We start from the raw sequence: 23,428 nt of genomic DNA, 5'->3' as shown, positions 1-23,428 counted from the left end.
TGGATGACTGCTAAACGTCCACTAAAGTATTGGAAATATCCATTAAAAATAAAAACAAGTATAAAGTGCCCGTGGTAAATGAAACAAGTATAAATAAACAATCTGCATATAACTATTTTCAAAAACAAAAGTTGAATGTTTCTGAATAAAATAAAATATGATCATATAATGCAAAAGCATCTTTCATTCAAGTATAATGATGAATACATCTAAACTGCAGTGAATATAAAAAAAAACCAATTTAATAACTATGACGTAAAAAATATGAGCAATAATATATATCAAGTTGACATTCATTTTCTTAAATCCAATGAAAATTTCAAGTCAACCGAAGTTTAAGTAGTTTATAATACTTTTACGCTGTAGATTTAGTTGCTGTCGAGCAAAAGTTTGAAACATTGAAATATTTGACTAGAATGAAGTGAATTATATAAATTACTGTAGGGACCACATTATATTCTAAAACTATTAAAATGTCAAGTCAACTGAGAAAGAGATGAAAATTGATTGATTGATTGTTGGTGTTTTAATGCCACTTTTAAGCACCACTTTGGGCTTTTTTGTTGTGGCCAGTTTTTGTTTTTTCTAGGCTATTTTTAATATTGATTTACAATGAGAAAGGTATTTATATTTTCAATAAAAATCAACACAGCAAAAATACAAAAGTAAGAATCAAGTTGATTTGTTGATCCCTAGAGATATCTTAGCTAATAAAATGAGGCAAATAGGAAGTTGATAAGACAGATTTGAAAATATATCACACAGTACAATGCATACTCACATGAAGTTTAATGAAAGAAAAATTTATAAGTCTATTGGATGATAAAATATAAATTCTACTAAAAGTTGTATGAGTGCATTACATATATATTATTTGCATTTGGAAAAGACAAATGAAGTAATTTTTAGTATCTCATTAACATAGGTATTAACATTTTGCAATTAAACTTACTTATCAACACTGCAACATTAAACAAAAATCTTAGACATCATCAAATTGACAGAAAAAATAATATTCATAACATCAAAGATTTAAGAAATAATTCATGCCAGCCATAGATTTGTTTTCATTTAACCATGGGTTGGGCAATTATATTCGAATATTTTACCCTGAGCGTTAGCGAGGGGTAAAATAAGAATGTAAATGCCCAACCTATGGTTAAATGAAAACAAATCTCTGGCTGCCATGAATTATTTCGATTCTAATAGGTCAAATTCCGCAATTTTGTTAACCGTGAAAGCCCTATACATAAGATACTGATTGGCTGTTCCATTTTACCCAATTTTGATAATATTAGTAGTATCATATAATTCAATGATTTATTTTTTTTAATCGCATTTTTCACTTCTATATTTTCTCTCAATGTAATTTTATTCGTTCTGAGGCGTAAAAGAAGTTTTAAAACTCTCGGTATTTACATTTGATTTTTTGTATACAGAAACATACTTGTGACGTCATCTTGTTTTGTTGCCATGCCAAGACAATAACATCATTTTGTGGAATTATTGTTTTATGAAATTTTACCATGAAAAATAAATTGAAATGGACTGATTTGTTTATTTTGGCTGGAGAATAGAGATAAATTCAGTGTATCTGAATCTTGGCCTACATTAACTCAAGGTTTTGATGTCAAAAATTGAGAAATATTACACAAAATTATATTTACAATGTTTTAAAATTTCATCAATAAATATACTTCTATTTATATAATGTGAATTCAAAAGAAAACAATTATGAAAATTATCCACCATTCCAAATAAAACTTTTAAAGTATTGCAAGTCATACATAATGTATAAATGTATTTACATTTACATTGATCAACAAAAAATAAACCAATATGCTAATGAATATATGACAACTATAAATGTATAATTTCTTTTAATAGGAACAGCTATGATACCACTAATTTCAAAAGGTATTAAACCTTATTTTTCTTACAATTTTACCTCGAAACTCGATGATCCCAAACATGTTTATGCGTTTGTAAATGAAATATTTTTATGGTTTGCATTTTTTTTTGCCTTAAAAACTTCAAAGCACATAACTGTAGTCATAAAAATGGCATAAAGTGAACAATATTGTCATATTGACACTTAAATAGAAATTAGAAATATGTTAATATATGGTAGAAAGCTAATCTAGGTAGAACTGAGAATGTGATGAAGGTAAACAATCTTTCTATATACCATAAACCAATCATTTTTTTTTAAAGTTTGTGGAATTTGTTTACATATAATCATATTTGAAAGCTGTGAAACTCAATGATATATGTTACATGAATGAAAGGAGTTATAGGCTCTATTTTAATGAAAAAACAACCTAATGAAAAAATTCACAAAAACACATATAAAAGGAATTATTCCACTCAAAAACATTTCTTAATTAAACTGATCACTTATGAAAGTTTTGCATTATAAATCAATGTACACAAAACTCTATGCATATTATCTATGACTTCTTTTATGATGCAGTTTAACATAAAACTGTGAGATCTCTGTCATATTGCTCCATATTACTGTTTACCAGAACTTTTGCTCTATGGATGATTGATTAGCAGCATATATCTTTTTAACTCAATATTATCTTATTACAGCTTGAATCACAAAACATGACAAGTGGTTAAAAATGTTCTGCTTTTTTCAGTTATTCAATGACGTAATGGCAAAATGGCGAAATTGCAAAAGTAACATATTTCTGGTAAACAATATGGATAACAGGATCAATCTAGATAGTAGTTATTCATGTCACTACTACTTCTTTTGTTGATCCGGCCTTTGGTGGGGCATACTTTCTTGGTCTTTGTTGGTATCAGTTATCCCTTGGAAGGATAGTTACAGCTGTACTTGGCCTGCCTTTATGCTAAGTATGTCTTGTACTTCTTTTTTATCTTCTTATTGCATTTCAAACAATGATGAATTGATTTTGCACAACTTTCACAAACAAGCCGATGTCCACACGGCGTAAATAACATACATATCTGTTCCTTACCACATTTCAAACACATCAAGCTGTCTTTTAACTTTTTGTTTTCCTTTATCACTTTTTCTGCATCTTAAAAAAAGATTTTAAAAGATCTATAATGTGAAGTTTTATATTACCAAAAGAGTAATATGTCCACAAATCAATTCCAAAAGAAAACAAAGATTAACTGCATTTGCTTTATACAATTTTAAGAGTCTAACACACATGACATATATCTAGAATAAAATGAAGGATTTATGTCAATAATGATAACCCAATGACACAACAGACATCTAAAACTCAGACATATGTCTAAGCATTATGTCTGGCACTAAATTGTCACAATTTAAGACAAGTAGTGAATAAATTTTAAACTGACTACAATAGACCTGCAACTATCACCAAATTCCCTAAAAGACAAAACTTTTCAACATACAATAAAAGACAATTGCTGAGAAGGTTCTTCACCAGCTACAGGCATGTAAATGTGTTCTTTGAATATTCGGATAAATTTTGTTTTTTTTAGATCCCTTCCCTTCCCTATCTCAATCTGAATTAATGTAACAAAACATAGTCATGTTACTGCAAGTTCAGGAATGTTAACACATTTTTATTATTGCAAAATATTGTAACTGGAAAGGTTCTTCAAAAATAAAAAATCCGGTGTTTCTAAATTTTATAGCATTATTTGCATGCCAACATTTCAGGAAACTAAAATAATTAATTTCAAATATGTGTCTGGTGTTTAACAAATGCAAAAATTTGTGAATTTACAGTTTTATGTTTTAAAATTGAACAGTATAGGTAAATAATTTATGGACTCACCTCCAACTGGCTCCTCTTTTTCAAGTGCTTCCATGAACTCAGCTAAAACAAATATATAAATTTAGTCTTTTAGTCTTTTATCATCTCTTCATGTTTTAGATTTTGAAGAATATCACATCAAATAGCTTACATAGACTAGTTGCAATAGTGTATTCTGTGAAATTTAATGAACTAGTCTCCTCTGAACCCATGGAACAGTAAAGATGACTTAAAGTAAAATTGAAAGCGGACCTGTTAAAAGACATGCCTCCGATGTATAAATAATCTGTCCATTACTTTGTTTCGAATGAATCTGAGAGGCTGATATCAGGCTTAATTCTTTTAAAATGTTCAGACATCAACAACTTTCAAAAATTCAAGAAAGTGATTTTTGTCGAGCTGTCTACCTTTGTCGAAATTGTAGACATAGCGATCCTACATTCCGTCAGTGTCGGCTTTGGTGTCCAATATTCATTCTGTGGTTAAAGTTTTTGAAATTTTAATAACTTTCTTACACTATACTGGATTTTTATTAAACTTGGACAGAAGCTTGTTTACAATCATAAGATAGTATCCTAAAGTAATTTTTGTCCAAAAAAAAACCCCTACTTTTTCCATATTTTCCTTATAATGGACTTAGTTTTTTTCTGCAGGAAACATAACCATGATAACATTCACTCTGTGCTTAAAGTTTTTGAAATTTAAATAACTTTCTTTAACTATCCTTGAGTTCTACCAAACTTGGACAGAAGCTTGTTTATGATCGTAAGATATATAGTATCCAGAGGTAAATTTTCTAAAAAAAAAAGAACAACATTTTTTATAGTTGTTTAGCTTTAAAAACAACGTACAGATAAACAACACACATACCTGCAGTCAACAAGGATTTTTTGGTTTCTTCATTTTCTTCTTCTTCCTCATCATCGTCAGTAGGAAGATCCTCACCATGATCTTGCATATCTAATATTTTATTCAAAACATGCTGTGGTGTAAATTTAAAATCAGCTGAAAAACAATGATTTGTTCATAAGAAAAAAGTTCAGCAAATTTCATCAAAAAGCTGCTACCAAGACTCAGTGACTGTTGGCTTAATTTCTGGTAAATTCAATAATAAGACTATCTCAGCCCTTTGATAAAAATTCAGAACATGAAAAATCTAGTTTTCATCAAAACTAGTAATTCCTTCCTGATAAGTAAAAATAATTATAAAAGCATCCTCAAGACTACATTGCCATATATCAAAAAAAGAAGTAACAAGAATTTGTCTTAAGTACACGAATGCCCCATCCACACTATCATTTTCTATGTTCAGTGGAATGTGAAAATGGGATACAATCTCTAATTTGGCATTAAATTTAGAAAGATCATATCATAGGGGACATGTTTACTAAGTTTCAAGTTGTTTGGACTTCAACTTCATCAAAAACTACCTCGAGCAAAAACTTTAACCTGACGCGGGACAGACAAACAGACGAACGAACAGACTGACGCACAGACCAGAAAAACATAATGCCCATAAATGGGACATAAAATATAAAAAAAAATTAAAAATTAAGGAAATATTTGCAATAAAGGGACAGAAAACTACAGGCTCTAAAGAGCCTGTGGAGGCTGTGTCGCTCACCTTGGTCTATGTGAATATTAAAACAAAGGACACAGATGAATTCATGACAAAATTGTGTTTAGGTGATGGTGATGTGTTTGAAGTTCTTATTTTACTGAACATTCTTGCTGCTTACAATTATCTCTGTCTATAATAAACTTGGCCCAGTAGTTTCAGTTGAAAAAAAATAAAAAATGACCATAAAGGGTAATAACTCCTTAGGGGGTCAATTGACCATTTTGGTTCTGTTGACTTATTTTTAGGTCTTACTTTGATGTACATTATTGCTGTTACAGAACCAACGGCAAAATTTCCTTAAAATTTCCAATTCAGGGGCAGCAACCTAACAACGGGTTGTCCAATTCATCTGAAAATTTTAGGGCAGATAGATCTTGACCTGATAAACAATTGTAGCCCTGTCAGATTTGCTCTAAATGCTTTGTTTTTTTAGATATAAGCCAAAAACTGCATTTTACCCAAAGGATCCGGAAATTTTTTCACCTAATTTCGGTAATTTTGGGATAACTTATGTGTATGTTCATACAGTCATACTCGTACCTGTTGCTTCGCATTTACTTCCGAAATTTCCCTACCATTTTCCTTAAAATCGATATTGAGCAATAAAAGGAAGGCAACAGTTTAAAAATGAAATGATTTTAATGACTCAAAACGATAAATTTCTCAAACTTCGCTTACGTTTCTTTTGATTTTGAAGACAAAATTATAACCAGATATTTTACTACAATAGTAAAACGACTCATTTCCGGGATTACTTTTGTTTATCAAATTCACAGGAAATCGTCAGCTTTTTAACTGTTTTACCTTTCATAGTGTTTGAATATTAATTATAATAGTTGGACTTGTTTAATTTAGCATGAAATCATTTAGAATTTACAATTTAGTGTCCAATTTGCGGAAGAGAATTTCAAGCATTTTAATTTAATTTTAAATCAGAATTGACAATTGTCTAAGCTGAGAAAAGTAATCAAATAATGCAGACAGTTGTTATGAACTTTTAATTTCTTTAAAATATTAGTTCTGAGCTTGTGATCAATAGAAAATTTAATTAAAAACACAGGTAAAGATATTAGCGATCATTAGCCAATATTTACCTGAAGCATTACTATAGTTATTAGGAGGGCCCTCAGGATTATAACACTTTCTGGAGTGGCAGTTTTATTACAGATAAAAGGATAACAAACAAAAAATAAGTTTAAAATTTGTAAGGGTTCCGCGGAACCCAGTGTCTCGCCTACTTTTGCTGTAAATCGCAGGCTGAACAAAAATAAGGCAAAAAATCAATAAAAATATTCCTCTTGATACTATCCTATGATTGTAAGAAGGTTCTGTCCAACTTGGTAAAAATCTAGGACAGTTAATGAATCTAATAAACGTGTTGAAAACTTTAAGTGCAGACTGTATGTAATGTTACCTGGAAGAAAATCTAAGTCAATTTAAAAGTAAAATACAGAAAAAACGGAGTTATCTTCTATACAAAATTTACTAACTTATGATCATTATATGCTTCTGTCCAAGTTTGGTACAAACCCAGAATGGTTTAAGAAAGATATTCAAATTTTAAAAACTTTTACCACAGAGTGAATGTAATGTTTCCCTGCAGAAAAACTAAGTCCATTTGAAGGTAAAATACGGAATAAATGGATTTATTATTTTATAAATTTTGCCTCTGGATACTATCTTATGATCATAAAACAAGCATCTGTCCAAGTTTGGTACAAACCAAGGATAGTTTAAGAAAGTTATTAATATTCTAAAAACTTTAACCACAGAGTGAATGTAATGTTTCCCCCCAGAAAAAACTAAGTCCATTTAAAAGTAAAATACGGAAAAAATGGATTTATTTTTTTATAAAATTTGCTTCTGGATACTATCTTATGATCATAATCAAGCGTCTGTCCAAGTTTGGTACAAACCAAGGATAGTTTAAGAAAGTTATTAAAATTCTAAAAACTTTAACCACAGAGTGAATGTAATGTTTCCCCGCAGAAAAAACTAAGTCCATTTAAAAATAAAATACGGAAAAATGGAATTTTATTTTTACAAAATTTACTTCTGGATACTATCTTATGATCATAAACAAGCTTCTGTCCAAGTTTGGTAGAAATCCAGTATAGTTTAAGAAAGTTATTAAAATTTTAAAAACTTTAACCACAGAGTGAATATTTGTGGACGCCGCCGACGACGACGCCGACGGAATGTAGAATCGCTTAGTCTCGCTTTTTCGACTAAAGTCGAAGGCTCGACAAAAATGGCGATTTAGACAATGTTAGAAACTCGATCTCAACGAAATGACATTGAATGACCGAAATTATTTCTGTAAAAAAATAAAATTTGTTCTAAATCCCAATTACTCATTTAGGATAAAATACTTTAACTTTAGGTCAAGACTGGCATATATGACCGTTTCCGGACTATTTTTAGTCATCTTGGTTAGTTAGACGGGTCACCTGACACATTTTTTAAACTAGATACCCCAATGATAATTGTAGCCAAGTTTTGTTTAATTTGGCCCAGTAGTTTCAGAGGAGAAGATTTTTGTAAAAGATGACTTAGATTTACAAAAAATGGTTAAAAATTGACTATAAAGGGCAATAACTCCTTAAGGGGTCAACTGACCATTTTGGTAGTGTTGACTTATTTGTAAATCTTACTATGCTGAACATTATTGCTGTTTACAGTTTATCTCTATCTATGATAATATTCAAGATAATAACTAAAAACAGCAAAATTTCCTAAAAATTACTAATTCAGGGGCAGCAACTTAACAATGGGTTTTTCGATTCATCTGAAAATTTCAGGGCAGATAGATCTTGACCTGATAAATAATTTTACTCACTGTCAGATTTGCTCTAAATGCTTTGGTTTTTGAGATATAAGCCAAAAACTACCCTTATGTTCTATTTTTAGCCATGGTCGCTATCTTGGTTGGTTGGCCAGGTCGCTGGAGACATTTTTTAAACTAGATACCCCAATGAATATTGAGGCCAAGTTTGGTTTAATTTGGCCCAGTAGTTTCAGAGGAGAAGATTTTTGTAAAAGTTAACGACGGACAACGACGAACGCCAAGTCATGAGAAAAGCTTCAGGCCAGGTCAGCTAAAAATGGACTTAAAGATAATTGTGACCAAATATTTTTTTTTTAATAAAATCAGGTTATTACATCAAACTTCAAAATATCATTCCTGCATTTTCATTTACAAGGCTCTAGATTGAAGATAATCATTTTTGTAATTTTCAGTCACTTCATATGCTATTGAGGAAAAATTAAGTTATGTCAATGTGACTTAAAGCTACATTCCTATTAGAAAGAAATGCATTGACATATAAGATGAACAGACTATGAAACAAGCAGAATCTGTTTTAAAATAATTCTGCAAGTTTAATTCCAACGGACAAAGTAAAATTTGAAAAGTTACCTCTATCTTTAAAGACTTCTTCTGCAGCTCTTCTAATGACCTTTTTGTTGTATCCAAAGTTCACAATATCTTTAAATTCTTGTTTGTTTAATATGTCTTTTATTTTCCTTTCTCTGATGTCATCTCTTGTTTGTGCAGCTAAAACAAAACAAACCTTTTCTTCAAAAACAGTATATCAAAGCAATATTCAACTCACATTTAATTTTTACTACCATCAACATGATGTACAGGATTTCAGTTATATTTATTGAACCAAAATATTTGAGCTGCTACTATACTATTTATTTCTTTAAATTTTATTCTAAAGCAATAAGGCATGTAATGTTAATTTTGATTGGATGATATCTGCAGTCAATTCCACAGTTGGCTGTCAAGTCACTGGCAACAACCTTGTTTGATTTGATTTTGAACATTTTTAGAGTTTTGCATTAGATCATGTAGATTAGGAATAACAGTACTGTGTTGAAAGAGTTGACACCATAAATTTAGGATTTTGTATTGCAATTTTCAACCACCAAATCTGATTATCTCCAATTGACATTGACAATTTTTTTTTAAATAGGACCATTATCCTTTAGTTCATATTTTTTGGATTTTTATTGCTACCAACAATATCAGGAAATAAGATCCAAATTATGTACCAGAAAGTTGTGTGGTGATGTTGCATCCACACACAGAAACATGTTGATCTTCTCATATCTGTAGAAATATTGTTTGTAAATAAAAGGTTTAATATATTCTGTATATATTTAAACCTCCCATTGTTTCTCATTGTTTAAGATTTGAATGCATACATGTGACAACATGAACAGAAAAGTGTTTTCCTCCAATAACTCCACCAGGAATATAACAGACTATATTGTACTAGCTTCCATTGGTTGGTATGGAAGGTCAATAAGAAGATGACACACAAGTATTTCCTTAATCTAGTAATATACTGCCAAAATAGTCTTTTGAAAATATCCAGAGGTATTGTACAAAACTTTCATCCTACCTTTTCAAGTAAGTAGATCAATCTATATACATCAAGTACATATACAGAATGAACATTTGATCAAAAAAGAAGTATTATAATACAAACCTTCTGCTTCTTCCGATTCCCTCATTAATGCGTCTACATTTGGTGAACTTGCCTAAAATGAAATAATATTAATTTAAAAATGACTTACAAATATGTTATATATATATATAAAATTCATCTAAACCCAACAATGTTAGATCTGTAAATTTGCTTTCACTTGCAGGGATTTGAACTCATACTTCTGAGATATCGCGACACCAAATCACCTGCACTGTATCCGACACGCTTGACCACTTGACCACCTGGGCTTATATATATATATTATACTTAGGTTGATTTGCTAGGCACTTTATACATATTCTATCATTTGGTATTTTCTTAATCACAAGAAATCTGATGGACATGGTAAAATTTATAGTTGTCACTACACATATATAGGCAGACATATATATATTATATAGAAATAAAATAAATTAGCTTTTTATTAAATGCATTGAAGAACAATTGCGTTCAACATCATGAACATGCTTATATAAAACTTTAAAACTAAACAATTCACATACTTTAATTGATTCTTTCACTTTAAATTTTTTATTTGAAATTTCAGAATTAATCAAAATCATAGGACTATTGTTTTCAACGTGTATAATTATTTAAGTACAGCTCTTTATAAGAACCAGGCAGTATGCAATATACATGTGATACATGGGGGGTTTCAGATTTTATCTATAATTGGCCTAGTAAAAGCAATAAATGAATAATGCTCAAAAAATAATTTTGAGTGGGAAAATATGAGTGGTTGCCATGGTAACGGACACACAAATTTTTGGTTGTTAAGCGTTGTAAAATCTTTCAAAAATCAGTTAAATCACCACATTTCAGAGCCTGATTATGAATAGAATAATGCATTTTTCATTAATTTTCATGTGTAACATTGATAGAACTTGGTTTAAGCTTCATTTTAGTGAAGATTGCATGTCAACCAAATTTGTAATTTTTTTGTAAAATTTTGTGAAAAAATGCATATTTTCAACTTTTCTGAAATTCGGATTTTTGCTGAATTACCACATTTTCTCTGGTGTTTTTCAGAAAAGTGCAAATGTGTACAGAATAGTTAGCACTGTAGTTATGAAGTTTGGATACTACTTTACCAAATTTAATAAAAAACCAAGTCCATTCTGAGAAATACATCTAACAATTTAACAGATTTTTTTTTTATTTCTTTCTTATGTTGTACTGTTATACCCCTGTATTCAGTGGTTGTCGTTTGTTTATGTGTTACATATTTGTTTTTTGTTCATTTTTTAGTAAATTAACATAAATTAGGCTGTTAGTTTTCTCATTTGAATTGTTTTACATTTGTCATTTCGGTGCCTTTTATATGCCTTTTTATATATGTGGTATGAGCTTTGCTAATTGTTTAAGGCGGCTGCAGCTATTAGTTTTTGTGTCATTTGGTCTCTTACGGAGAGTTGTGTCATACCACATTTTCTTATATCTATTCAATGCTAAATCAAACTTCTATTCACTTACTACAAATCTTTCCCTGATCTGATTGATGAAGTCTCTTCCTTTCATTTTAATAACAAATTTACAAAATGGAAAATAATAGGCATGTTGTTCCCATGGATTATCGCCACTTTCCCAGTGTTGTAGTCCTCCATCACAATAATGGCATCTACATTCATCACCACGCCCTGAAATATAGTTAAATAAATGAAGAATGTGTCAATGGGATGCCAAAGTGACAACAACCATAACTAAATTTGTATTGTGTTTGAGTTGTGTATAAGTCATTTGCAAGTTTTATAACATTTGGTTGAGTTAAACTAATTTTTGGACTAATGGTCCGACAAAGTAATGGACAAGGGTAACACTACATGCCCCGCCTCTGTGGATAAGCACAAAAATACATGTGTTTCAGATTTTATTGCTTTTCCATTGTAAATCATGCTTATAGCAAGGTTATTTTTTAGTCTTTTCATAGTTAGAAGACATGATGTCATGTATTAATTTTTTATATGTCTGAAGAACTTTACTTATTTGACCTTCATCAGGAAAACTGAAAACGCACAAAATAAGCCAAGGATGTTTAAAAACCGTAGCATATAAGATTCAATATTATTAAAAGGGATCTACAAAGTATAGCTAAATGCATCTATGGTATAATTTTGCATGATAAAGTTGGGACATTGTTTCCTAAATAATTTGAAATCCATCCAATTGAGAATTTATAACATATCAGTTCATTCCAAAACAATCACATTAAATTTTAATTTGTGTACTTATGAATAGTTGATTTTTAAGCTACTTTCATCACCTTTGCCCTTTTTTTGGCAGCCATTTTTTATTGGGGTAAAAAGCAAATTAGTATACTTCAATACTGCAAAAATATTTGAAGACATTTAACATGTTTTACCAAAGTGCAATAATATCAATTACGTCTGCTATAAAATGTACTTGTTACACATTTACCATCAATTCCTTGTTAAACCAGCATAAACTAAACCATAGGTAAACAAAAGGTTTATATCAGTCAGGGGACTTACTGAAATAAGTGATTTTTAAATCACTTATTTGAGTAGCAAATTCGAGGTTTTATCACAAATTGGGATTTTGTAGTTTTTTCAAAATTTAAACACATAGGTTTAGATAATATCTTTTAATTAGTAAAATTAAAAAAATATGAACTTTTTGTCTCTTTTAAGTAGCAGGGTTCATGCCTTTGATGCTTTCATTTAGATAAAAATTCCATTTTAGTTGAAAAAATGCTATAATAATGGCTTTACATAATGAGCTGATACTTTCTTAAAAGATTTTTCACAGCAGTGGGAGTATTTTTCCTGTGAAGTTCAAGGTTTCATCTTTCAGATTATGTAATAAAATTCTACTGTTCGCGATAAAAATTTCACTGTTCGGGGTTGTTGAAATTAGTGTGGGTTATTAACAAAATGATACTTAAAGAAGTGATTTTTGGGAAGGAAATTGAGGTCTGATACGTAAACAAGTGATTTTTATGTCATTATCCTAGATTCAGTACAAGGTCATCACCTGAAATGACCTGGTCATCCTAGACAACACAGATGTTGGTTCTGATAAGTTTAGAAACATAATTAGACCCTGGATCATTAGTATTCTATATTTAAAGCTACATTAAAATTAAATCACGTCTTCTAGTGATTTATTTGTACTACTTAAACAGGTGATTATCAAAGAAAGACAACTCTAACGTCCAACCTTTATGGAAATAATGTTACTTGAATCAGTGATTTAGAAAATCACTTGTTTAAGTAAGTCCCCTGACTGTATATAAGGACAGGTTATGACATAATCTTTCTATTAAACCATCCTTAAATTTCAGTTCAAACAAAAAATGCATACATTAATGTCCTTTTGTGCCTAATGGGCAGTGGTCTCACTGGAAAACATTCCACATTTTTTGTCTATGATGGGAAGTGGTCTCATTGAAAAACAGTTTACATCTCTTTTGTCTCTGATGGCAAGTGGTCTCATTCGAAAACATTTCACATTTCTTTTGTTTTTGATGGGCAGTGGTCTCATTCTAAAACATTTCACATTTCTTTTGTTTTTGATGGGCAGTGGTCTCATTAAAAAACATTTCACATTTCTTTTGTCTATGATGGGCAGTGGTCTCATAAGAAAACATTTCACATTTCTTTTGTCTATGATGGGTAGTGGTCTCATTGGAAAACATTTCACATTTCTTTTGTCTTTGATGGGCAGTGGTCTCATAAGAAAACATTTCACATCTCTTTTGTCTATGATGGGTAGTGGTTTCATTGAAAAATATTCCACATCTCTTTTGTTTCTGATGTGCAGTTGTCTCATTGGAAAAAATTCCACATCTCTTTTGTTTCTGATGTGCAGTGGTCTCATTGGAAAACATTCCACATCTCTTTTGTTTCTGATGTGCAGTTGTCTGATTGAAAAATATTCCACATCTGTTTTGTCTCTGATGTGCAGTGGTCTCATTGGAAAACATTCCACATCTCTTTTGTTTCTGATGGGCAGTAGTCTCATTGGAAAACATTCCACATCTCTGTTATCTCTGATGGGCAGTGGTCTCATTGGAAAACATTCCACATCTCTTTAGTTTTATATTGGTTGACTTCATATAAACCCTTACCAGTATAAAAGAAGCCAGCTTTAGCTATATCTATTGATGTAGGCCTAACAATAACATTACGCCAATTGCTGAATGTTTTGATTCTGTCTCCTTCATCTATAAGATTAGGGAACTTAGGATTGTAAATCTGAAATGAAAAAGAAACTAAAATTATATAGAGGATAAAATCTGAACTACATTTTTGTTTCAGCAGTATTCTTTTTACAAATGATTTTATTTCATATTTTTTTATAATGCAGTTATCATGAATATGCATACTTAATTCATCTTTAATTTTTTTTAAAGAAACTCAGTCATAAAAAGTTACACTGCCAATATGAACATCGACATAGCATTGTTAACTACAAAGTTGCATGAAATTCTGTTATGTTGTTTTAGATGTAGATAATTTGCATTGTGATTTAATAAACTGATGCAGTAGTATATTCAGATCCAAGCAATTTCCAAGGGCATAACTCCTAGATAAAAATTGAACCATTAATTTTCCTGTCAATATACATTCTATGTCATATATTTGCTCAATCATGTCAATTGGTTCATATAAATGTCATGGAGTTAACCAATAGTTTACAATGACTTTAACATGTGTAAATCAAAATTACCTTTTTCCAATCTTTCTGAATATCATCAATAAAGTTTTGACCTTTGACCCTTTTCAGGTACCAGCAATTAGGACTATGTCTGGCATGCTCAGTCCAAGGACTGTCGTTTTCATCCCACTCAGATAGGCCTAAATCACAACAAAAGCATCTAACAATATCATGATCCACTGAAATAAAATATAATCAAATAATTTATAAAGTGAAACAAATGACTATCGTTTCAAGCTCTTTTTGTAACAAATATAGATGTATGAAATGAGAAAAATATTCATCAAAGGTTAACATAGTAATGGAAAATCAATCTGCTTATAACTTTTTAAACATCATATGCATTTAACTGATTTATTCAGTTCCAACTTGATTGTATTTTTTTTAATAACAACTAGCCATTCTAAATTAGACTATCTTTAAAAATGATTTTTTTTTAATTTATCCCTGTGAGTATGTCATGTATCATATGTCAACAGTATTTTGTACATATAAAAAAGAAGATGTGGTATGATTGCCAATGAGACAACTATCCACAAAAGACCAAAATGACACAAACATTAACCATATTAACAATTATAGGTCACCGTACGGCCTTCAACAATGAGCAAAGCCCATACCGCATATATGTTGTGTATTGGTGTTAAATAAAATTGAGAAAGGAAATGGTGAATATGTCAAAGCGACAACCACCCGACCATAGAGCAAACAACAGCCGAAGGCAACCAATGGGTCTTCAATGTAGCGAGAATTCCCGCACCCGTAGGTGTCCTTCAGCTGGCCCCTAAAATATGCATAATAGTACAGTGATAATGGACGTCATACTAAACTCCGAATTATACACAAGAAACTAAAATTTAAAATCATACAAGACTAACAAAGGCCAGAGGCTCCTGACTTGGGACAGGCGCAAAATTGCGGCGGGGTTAAACATGTTTATGAGATCTCAACCCTCCCCCTATACCTCTAGCCAATGTAGAAAAGTAAAAGAATAACAATACGCACATTAAAATTCAGTTCAAGAGAAGTCCGAGTCTGATGTCAAAAGATGTAACAAAAGAAAATAAATAAAATGACAATAATGCATAAATAACAACAGACTACTAGCAGTTAACTGACATGCCAGCTCCAGACCTCAATTAAACTGATTGAAAGATTATGTCTTCATCATATGAATATCAGGTACAATCCCTCCCGTTAAATGCATGATTGTAAAACAGAATAATCAGGTAATTATCATGATTATGATCCCGACAATCTTTTTACATGTAATTTAACATTTTTCATTTTCCTGTAATTAGATATAGGAAGATGTGGTGTGAGTGCCAATGAGACAACTCTCCATCAAAATAACAATTTAAAAAGTAAACCATTATAGGTTAAAGTACGGCCTTCAACACAGAGCCTTGGCTCACATCGAACAACAAGCTATAAAGGGCCCCAAAATTACTAGTGTAAAACCATTCAAACGGGAAAACCAACGGTCTAATCTATATAAACACGAGAAACATGTATATATTACATAAACAAACGACAACTACTGTACATCACATTCCTGACTTAGGACAGGTGCAAACATTTGCAGCGGCAGCGGGATTAAACGTTTTAATGGATACAAACCTTCTCCCTTTTTTCTGAAACAATAGCATAACATCACAACATAGAACTTTGTATATACTTTTTTTTACATTTAGCTTCCTCTAGATTTTATTCTCTGCATCAATTCATCTTGGTGTTTTATTTTTTAGCTTTGATGATCTAGATTATTAAGATAAGACAATTGTAAGACAATTTCTGACCTCATTACTTGTTTCTAAATACAGTTATGAAAAATAAATGGGGAATGTGTCAATTGGACACAGATGATGCCCCTGCTTGCATTTCATATAAAGTTATAAAGGGACAAAACTGAAGAACTTAGAAGAAAAGTGCTTGTAAAAACCAAAGAGTAAAGATTGTTTTAATTTTTTCAGTGAACATTGCATTGTATAAAGCATTGGTTATATTGATTCAACTACAATTATAGACAAAGGAAGATAACTCTAATTTTAAAAATTAATTTTAACAATTTCATCATTGATATTTTTAGAACAAATATTAGATTCCTATTTGTCCACTTGTAAAGGAGCATAACTGTAGAACAGTATATGTGAAGCCATCAAAATTCGAACTTGATCTGTTTTTTGTGGTAATAATCATTTTGTACAAGTTTAATAACATTTGGTTGAAGCAAACTAAAGTCATGAAAGTTGGAGAACAGATACCAACTTTGGGACAGACCTACATACGTACTGACGGACAAGGGTAAAACTTAATGCCTCCTTAGCTACGCCAGGGCATAAAAATCACTTGCAAACATTGGTCTGTTTCCATGTTTAAATACACTGGTTAATTAACTGCTACTTTAACATGTTTAAATAGATTTTTTCTTTTAATGAGAACCAAATTTATATTTGCATTCTTCAGCAACTAGTAAAAGTATTTAGACACTCACTTGTATAATAGAACCCAGCTGTTGCTACGATTCTTGGTTCCTGTATATCTTTGTGTGGCCATGTCAGAAATGTGTCTATTCTATCTGATACTGTTTCCATTTCTGGATGTTTATAGTTGTAACTTTCTGGTGATGAAATAGCAGACTGAACGTCAGCATTTGTAAAAGATGATTGTGATACAACAGCTAATGGTGACGATAATGCACTAGAGCTTCCATGTAGAAATGCATTTCCTTGATTCCCAGAGGTAAATGATCTCCCTCCCTGGACTCCTGATAGATATGTATTACCTGAATCTAGGTAAGTTTGGTATGAAAATGGTGTACCTCCACTTATTAAAAGACTATAATTTGAATTTGTCCCAGCAGGACCTGAGTCCACAGCTATAGAAGACTGTGGTATTACTGATAGTAGATTTGTTGTATCAGTCCTGCTTGTCTGAAATCCACTGTCTTCACTACAGACTGATTGTTGTATTGTTGAAGGTGGATTATTCTGGTCATTTAATCTAAATTCATTGTATGATAAATTAGGTTTTGACTCCAAGTTTTCTTTTGGTATACTTATTCCTTCATCTTTAACAGAAATAGAATTATCTTCCCTACATATTTCATTGGAGTCCTTTGTAGGTTCCTTTTGTAATTCTTTTTGCCACTTTTCTTGGTCATTAAATGTTTTAGGTCCACCTTCAGGCTTTATTAAACATCTTATGAATTCACAATCTGGATTGAGTTTGAAATGCATTTGATGAGGATGTACATTTCTAGTCCAATCTTTAACAGTTGTGTTCAACCCGCAACTGAAACATGTCACATCTAAATCTTTTCCTTTATAATAGAAACCCGCTCTGGCTAATAAAATTGGCCAAATTGGAGCAGTTTTTGGCCAATTGTGTATAATGAAAGTGTTTTGTCTTGCTGACTCACTCTCATATATATTGTTAAGAGGTCTGTATCCACATTCAGCCATATCAATGTAGTTTTTTTAATTTCAGTTTGTTTAAAAATATATACGGTACAGTAGCTAATATTTCACAGTCAATTATATTTCAATTATAATGCCCTGGAAAACTTGAAAAAAAAAAATAAAAAATAAGAGACTATTGTATATAAGTCCGTCCTTTACAACAAGTTCTTATAAATTTGCAACTTTTTTCACTTTTATCAATTGTCTTTTTATCTACACTATATGTACTTGGCTTATGTTCTGGATTATAAATGTTTTGAATCACTTGAATATTATCCGATGCCAAATTGTCTAATAATATAAGAAAGCAATTTTCTGCTAAGGTTCTTGAATTAGCCCTTCCTACAGCTTGTATAGTAATAAGTTCTTCTATCAACTTTGAATTTAATCTTAGACCTAATAACAATAGTGTTTGGTCAAGGTCTACACTTTTAACTGTCCTTGAAGTTTTCTGTTGAAAACCACCACTTACTTCAAGAGCTAGTAAATGCTGCCAGAGCTCCCAATTATAAACTGGATCAATATCAATATCCTCAACAGCAGAAAGGTACAGGGTCAACAAAGAAGATCTATAATAATAATAATCTCTTCCTTCCTTCAGATTAAATTTATATTCATCTGATGTATCCGAATCTACAAACATGTTTGTCTCTCACACAAAATAATGCGGGTTGGAGTGGTATAAATACAACTGATATTGCTAAACTCATTTGACATTCAACAAGCAGCATAGACAAGATAAATGTATGTGTCTTTTATTAACTAAGTAAAGAATATACTGTCTGTATATCTAGAGTTGCACTGGAATAAGTTCTTTTATTCAATCTGAAAAATAGAGGGTTTTTCATGACATGAATAACAACAATTGCATGATCAACCTGAAGAAATAATAAACAGATTTTTATCAAACAACAGTGATCAGGTATGAAATTACTACTGGCTACACTATTACTGAGCACAAGATCTTTATACCTGTATACAGAAGCAACATGTCAGCATGACTACATGTATAACCATGATAATGCTGAACAAGTATAAGTTGTAAACCCAACTATAAACATGATAAAACTGATGGATATACAAAGATCACTATAGCCCTTCACTTCACTATCAGTTTGAACTGTGATAAAAAAGTTTAAAGTTTAGTCTTAGATGCATGATTTTTTTATTAGTTGTTAGTGGCTTTGAACTAGCTGTCAGAAAACTGTGAGTACTCTCAGACCTTTTCATTGTGTCTTTTTGTGTCGGAATGTATAAGTACCCGGCCATGGCCACTTGTATTTTTTGTCTATCTGATGAGTTAAGCCTTTTCCAACTGATTTTTATAGTTCGTTCTTATGTTACTGTTATACCACTGTTCCAGGTTAGGGAAGGGTTGGGATCCCGCTAACATGTTTAACCCCACCACATTTTTTATGTATGTGCCTGTCCCAAGTGAGGAGCCTGTAATTCAGTGGTTGTCATTTGTTTATGTGTTACATATTTGTTTTTCATTCATTGTTTTACATAAATAAGGCTGTTAGTTTTCTTGTTTGAATTGTTTTACATTGTCTTATAAGGGCCTTTTATAGCTGACTATGCATTAAGGGCTTTGCTCAATATTGAAGGCTGTATGGTTACCTATAGTTGTTAATGTTTGTGTCATTTTGATCTTTTGTGGATAGTTGTCTCATTCGCAATCATACCACATCTTCTTTTTTATAAACATGTTTATAATTTCATCAGTCCGAAAAGATTCAAAATTTAAAACGAAGGGTTATTTTTTCTGATTCATGAGCCTTAATTTGACTTTATCAGGTTGATAGCAATCAAATCTCTAAAAGAGAAGGTAAGATTTATTGACCTTTACAAGTTATATGTTGCCAAACAGTGGATTATGAACTAATTGATGTTCACATATAAGATGTACTCTTCATTTTCATTCTAAAACAATGTATAATACAAATGATAGAGTATACACGATACATGAACAACAGTAAACTGTTAACATGGTTAATGGCCTCTGACAATGTAGCTATACATGCTGAAAGATTTTCATAATAGTAAAACAAATATCATCTCTAGACAGGTAGGAATGGCAAGGTAAAACTGAAATCAAAAGCAATATTATAGATTAATAGGCAGTTTATGCAAGGGTGTCAATTAGTTTGCTGACCAAATCAAATTAAATTGATGCATGAATTTGGTTGTACAACCACATACATGTAACAGGAGTCCACAGCATTGTAAATATAATTCAAATCTGCACCTTCAGTCAAGTTTTTCTCAGTGTGTACAGAATATTTCACAACTAGTTCCCTATGCCTGTGTCTGTTGTTACAAACATAATCTATGTACTACTGGTAAATTATTAAGCCACAGATTTGCTTTCTACATATCACTTAAAATATGTACTTAAATCTCCCTCAGATATATAAAGATAAGGTTTTGAAGTTTGGTTGTACCTTAAGAAAACTTATTCAAAGGGGATATTACTGTGCCCAGAAATTTAGAAACAATCCTGGTAAATTTATCGATCCTTTAAATAAACTTATTCTAAAAGGTTTCCAATTTAACACTGTAATTAGATCATTGAATATTGTTTTTATTGGTATCAATATTGATTTTCTTATAAGTAAATCAAAAGCAAACTAAATATTATTGTTATATATAATAAGTACGTCTGAGTCAGTGACAACTCTACAACAGATTTATCCATGGGATCGCCATCAATGATGGTGATACATGGCTGTGTACATTATGTATATACAACTCGTCTAAACATGTAGTACGTACAAATGTAGTCTGTAGTATGCTGCTAGAATAAAACTGACGAGGAAAGGTAACACACGGCCATTGAAAGCTTTTTTTTTGTAGAGCCCAGGTGGTCGTGTGGTCTAGCGGGACGGCTACAGTGCAGGCGAATTGGTGTCACGATATCACAGTAGCATGAGCTCGAATCCCGTCGAGGGAAAAACAAAAAAATTTCGAAAGCAAATTTACAGATCTAATATTGTTTGGTTGATATTTAGACGAAGGATCTACAATCTGGTTTTTTTTATTTGTAGCCATCTGAAGAGTTAAGCCTTTTCAACTTTGACTTTTATAGTTAGATCTTATGTTGTTCTGTAACACCACTGTCTTAGGTTAGGGGAGGGTTGGGATCCTGCTAACATGTGTAACCCCACCACTTTCTGTATGTATGTGCCTGTAATTCAGTGGTTGTTGTTTGTTTATGTGTTACACAGTTGGTTTTCTGTTCATTTATTGTACACAAATCATTTTAAATTACCCTGTTAGCTTTCTTGTTCCAATCGTTAAACATTTTTCATTTCGGTGCCTTTTTAACTAACTGTGAGATATGGGCTTTGTTCGTTGCTGAAGGCAGTATGGTTACTTATAGTTGTTAATTTCTGCCTTATTTGGTCTCTTGTGGAGAGTTGTCTCATTGGCAATCATAATCATCATGATCATTAGTCATACCATATCTTTTTTTTATATTTACACATTTTCAAGCTACAAAATGTAACCTGTAGAATTCCTACGACAAATCATATCACCTTGAATTGTATGTGGGAAGTGTCCCCTCTCAATTCAAACATGTACATTGTCAAGTCTTAAACCAAAGATGTGAAATATGAATTTGATGCTATTTTGAGCAAAGACAGTGGTCCAGGTGGCATTGGATCTGTTACCTTATAATAGAATGCTAAAAAATCTGACTGAGAGCAACATACAAGATCTGTTCGTATTATAAATAGGATATTAACATGGTCTCACCTTTATAAGGATGTATTACTACAGGGCCTAACACCAAATTTTCTGTCACTCTTTTTACTTATTTAGTCTTATATATAGACTTATATAGTATTAACCACTTCGAATAGTTTGTAACTGCGCCATAAATAGGTGTAAGTTCGATGTCACTTAATTGTGACATTTAATCATATTTAAATGAAAGTCACGTGTCATTTGATTTCATACCATTAAGTGCATGATATTGTTCAAATATACATATGAAAGACTTTTCTTTCAACAGAGACATATTATTAATACATGTGAATTACAATCATCTGCTGTTATACAGTGATATCCTACATTCATTTTAAAAATCAATAAAGACAATATCTTAAAATTTGACTAAATATATATATATAAATATATTGCAATGAATATCTGGACTTTCTTTTTAATGACTGTTTTAAAAACACCAAAAAAGTATTGGTTAGTTTGCAGGTCTAATCAAGCATCAGTTTCGTAAGTAATAATTATAAATACTAAAACAAAAGTACCTGGAAGTAAACTTACATTCTTCGACGCCAGCTGTAAACGAAATTCCCCTTTTCTATTTTAAGAATATCACTAGGACGAGGCTATGCTCGGCCGATTCCGTTCCTCCAATCGTTGGACTAACGAGAAACGGATTTTCCCGAGAATTACCGATTGAACTCATTCAGCAATCCTCGGTAGAATCCGCTGAGTGTACGGAATCCACCGAGTTGAGACGAATGGTAGATAAGGGTACGGAATCTGCCGAGTTGAGACGAATGCGATTGGACTAACATGACAACCAATCGCTAGTTCTCGGGTTACTCCGCTCAGCCAAGTGGTATGACAACATTAATTATTAGTAAAATTACCAAAATCTTTATTCCTAGGCATATAAATCACAAATTCATACACATGCAATTTAACAACATACTGATTGTTTTAAGTAATTAAAATAAGATTTAGATTTAGGGATGTTCTGGTAACTAATAGAAAATCCTGTCCGTTTTTGGCAAACTTTTGTATCTGGGTGTCACTAGTTTGTCTTATGTGGACAAAATGCACTTCTGGCGTATTAAAATTTTGAACTTGTTGCCTTTTGTTGGTTGTTGTTCGTGTGTTTCTCAGTTGTCATGCAATTGTGTTCTCCAATTGATTTATATTGTAGTCCTGTGGCGTTGATTTGTCATTTTGATGTTATATTTCACATGGCTATAAAAGAGGGAGGTTTGGCATGCCACAAAACCAGGTTCAACCCACCATTTTTTCCTTTAAAAATGTCCTGTACCAAGTCAGGAATACGGCCATTGTTATATTATAGTTCGTTTCTGTGTGAGTAACATGTTAACGTTTCGTCGTTTGTTTTCTCTTATCATAGTTTTGAGTGTAAATTCACATTGTGATAAGACGTGTCACGGTACTTGTCTATCCCAAATTCATGTAATTTGGTTTTGATGTTATACATGTTATATTCTCGTGGGATTTTGACTGATACTTTGTCCGCCTGTGTGTGTTACATTGTAGTGTTGTGCCGTTGTTCTACTCTTATATTTAATGCGTTTCCCTAAGTTTTAGTTTGTTACCCCTATTTTGTTATCTGTCCATAGATTTATGAGTTTGAACAGCGGTATACTACTGTTGCCTTTATTTAGAACA

At 31.5% G+C, this 23,428-nt stretch overlaps 1 protein-coding gene across 1 annotated transcript; it reads right to left on the bottom strand.

Moving 5' to 3' along the window:
* Positions 1-2,365: 2,365 nt before the first annotated feature.
* LOC143048372 (putative inhibitor of apoptosis) lies at positions 2,366-18,037 on the bottom strand. The gene is made up of 9 exons (XM_076222026.1): positions 17,059-18,037; positions 14,577-14,743; positions 13,975-14,101; positions 11,361-11,524; positions 9,888-9,939; positions 8,807-8,944; positions 4,638-4,772; positions 3,789-3,830; positions 2,366-3,053 (listed from the first exon to the last, which is right to left on the bottom strand). Exons 1-9 carry the CDS (start codon positions 18,026-18,028, stop codon positions 2,857-2,859), a joined length of 1,992 nt encoding a protein of 663 aa, XP_076078141.1. The 5' UTR covers positions 18,029-18,037; the 3' UTR covers positions 2,366-2,856.
* Between the last annotated feature and the right edge of the window lie 5,391 nt (positions 18,038-23,428).

This window comes from Mytilus galloprovincialis, chromosome 10 (genome assembly GCF_965363235.1).
Source record: "Mytilus galloprovincialis chromosome 10, xbMytGall1.hap1.1, whole genome shotgun sequence".
Taxonomy (NCBI): Eukaryota; Metazoa; Mollusca; class Bivalvia; order Mytilida; family Mytilidae; genus Mytilus; species Mytilus galloprovincialis.
Note: the sequence above shows the minus strand (reverse complement) of the source record. Positions and strands in the feature narration are given on the sequence as shown.

Excerpts from the sequence above, each read along its gene's own strand:
- LOC143048372 (XM_076222026.1), bottom strand. The coding sequence starts at position 18,028 with ATGGCTGAATGTGGATACAGACCTCTTAACAATATATATGAGAGTGAG. Across the intron at positions 8,945-9,887 it reads GGAATCGGAAGAAGCAGAAG|CTGCACAAACAAGAGATGAC; the intron begins GTTTGTATTATA and ends GTTTTGTTTTAG. Across the intron at positions 3,831-4,637 it reads AAAATCCTTGTTGACTGCAG|CTGAGTTCATGGAAGCACTT; the intron begins GTATGTGTGTTG and ends TATTTGTTTTAG.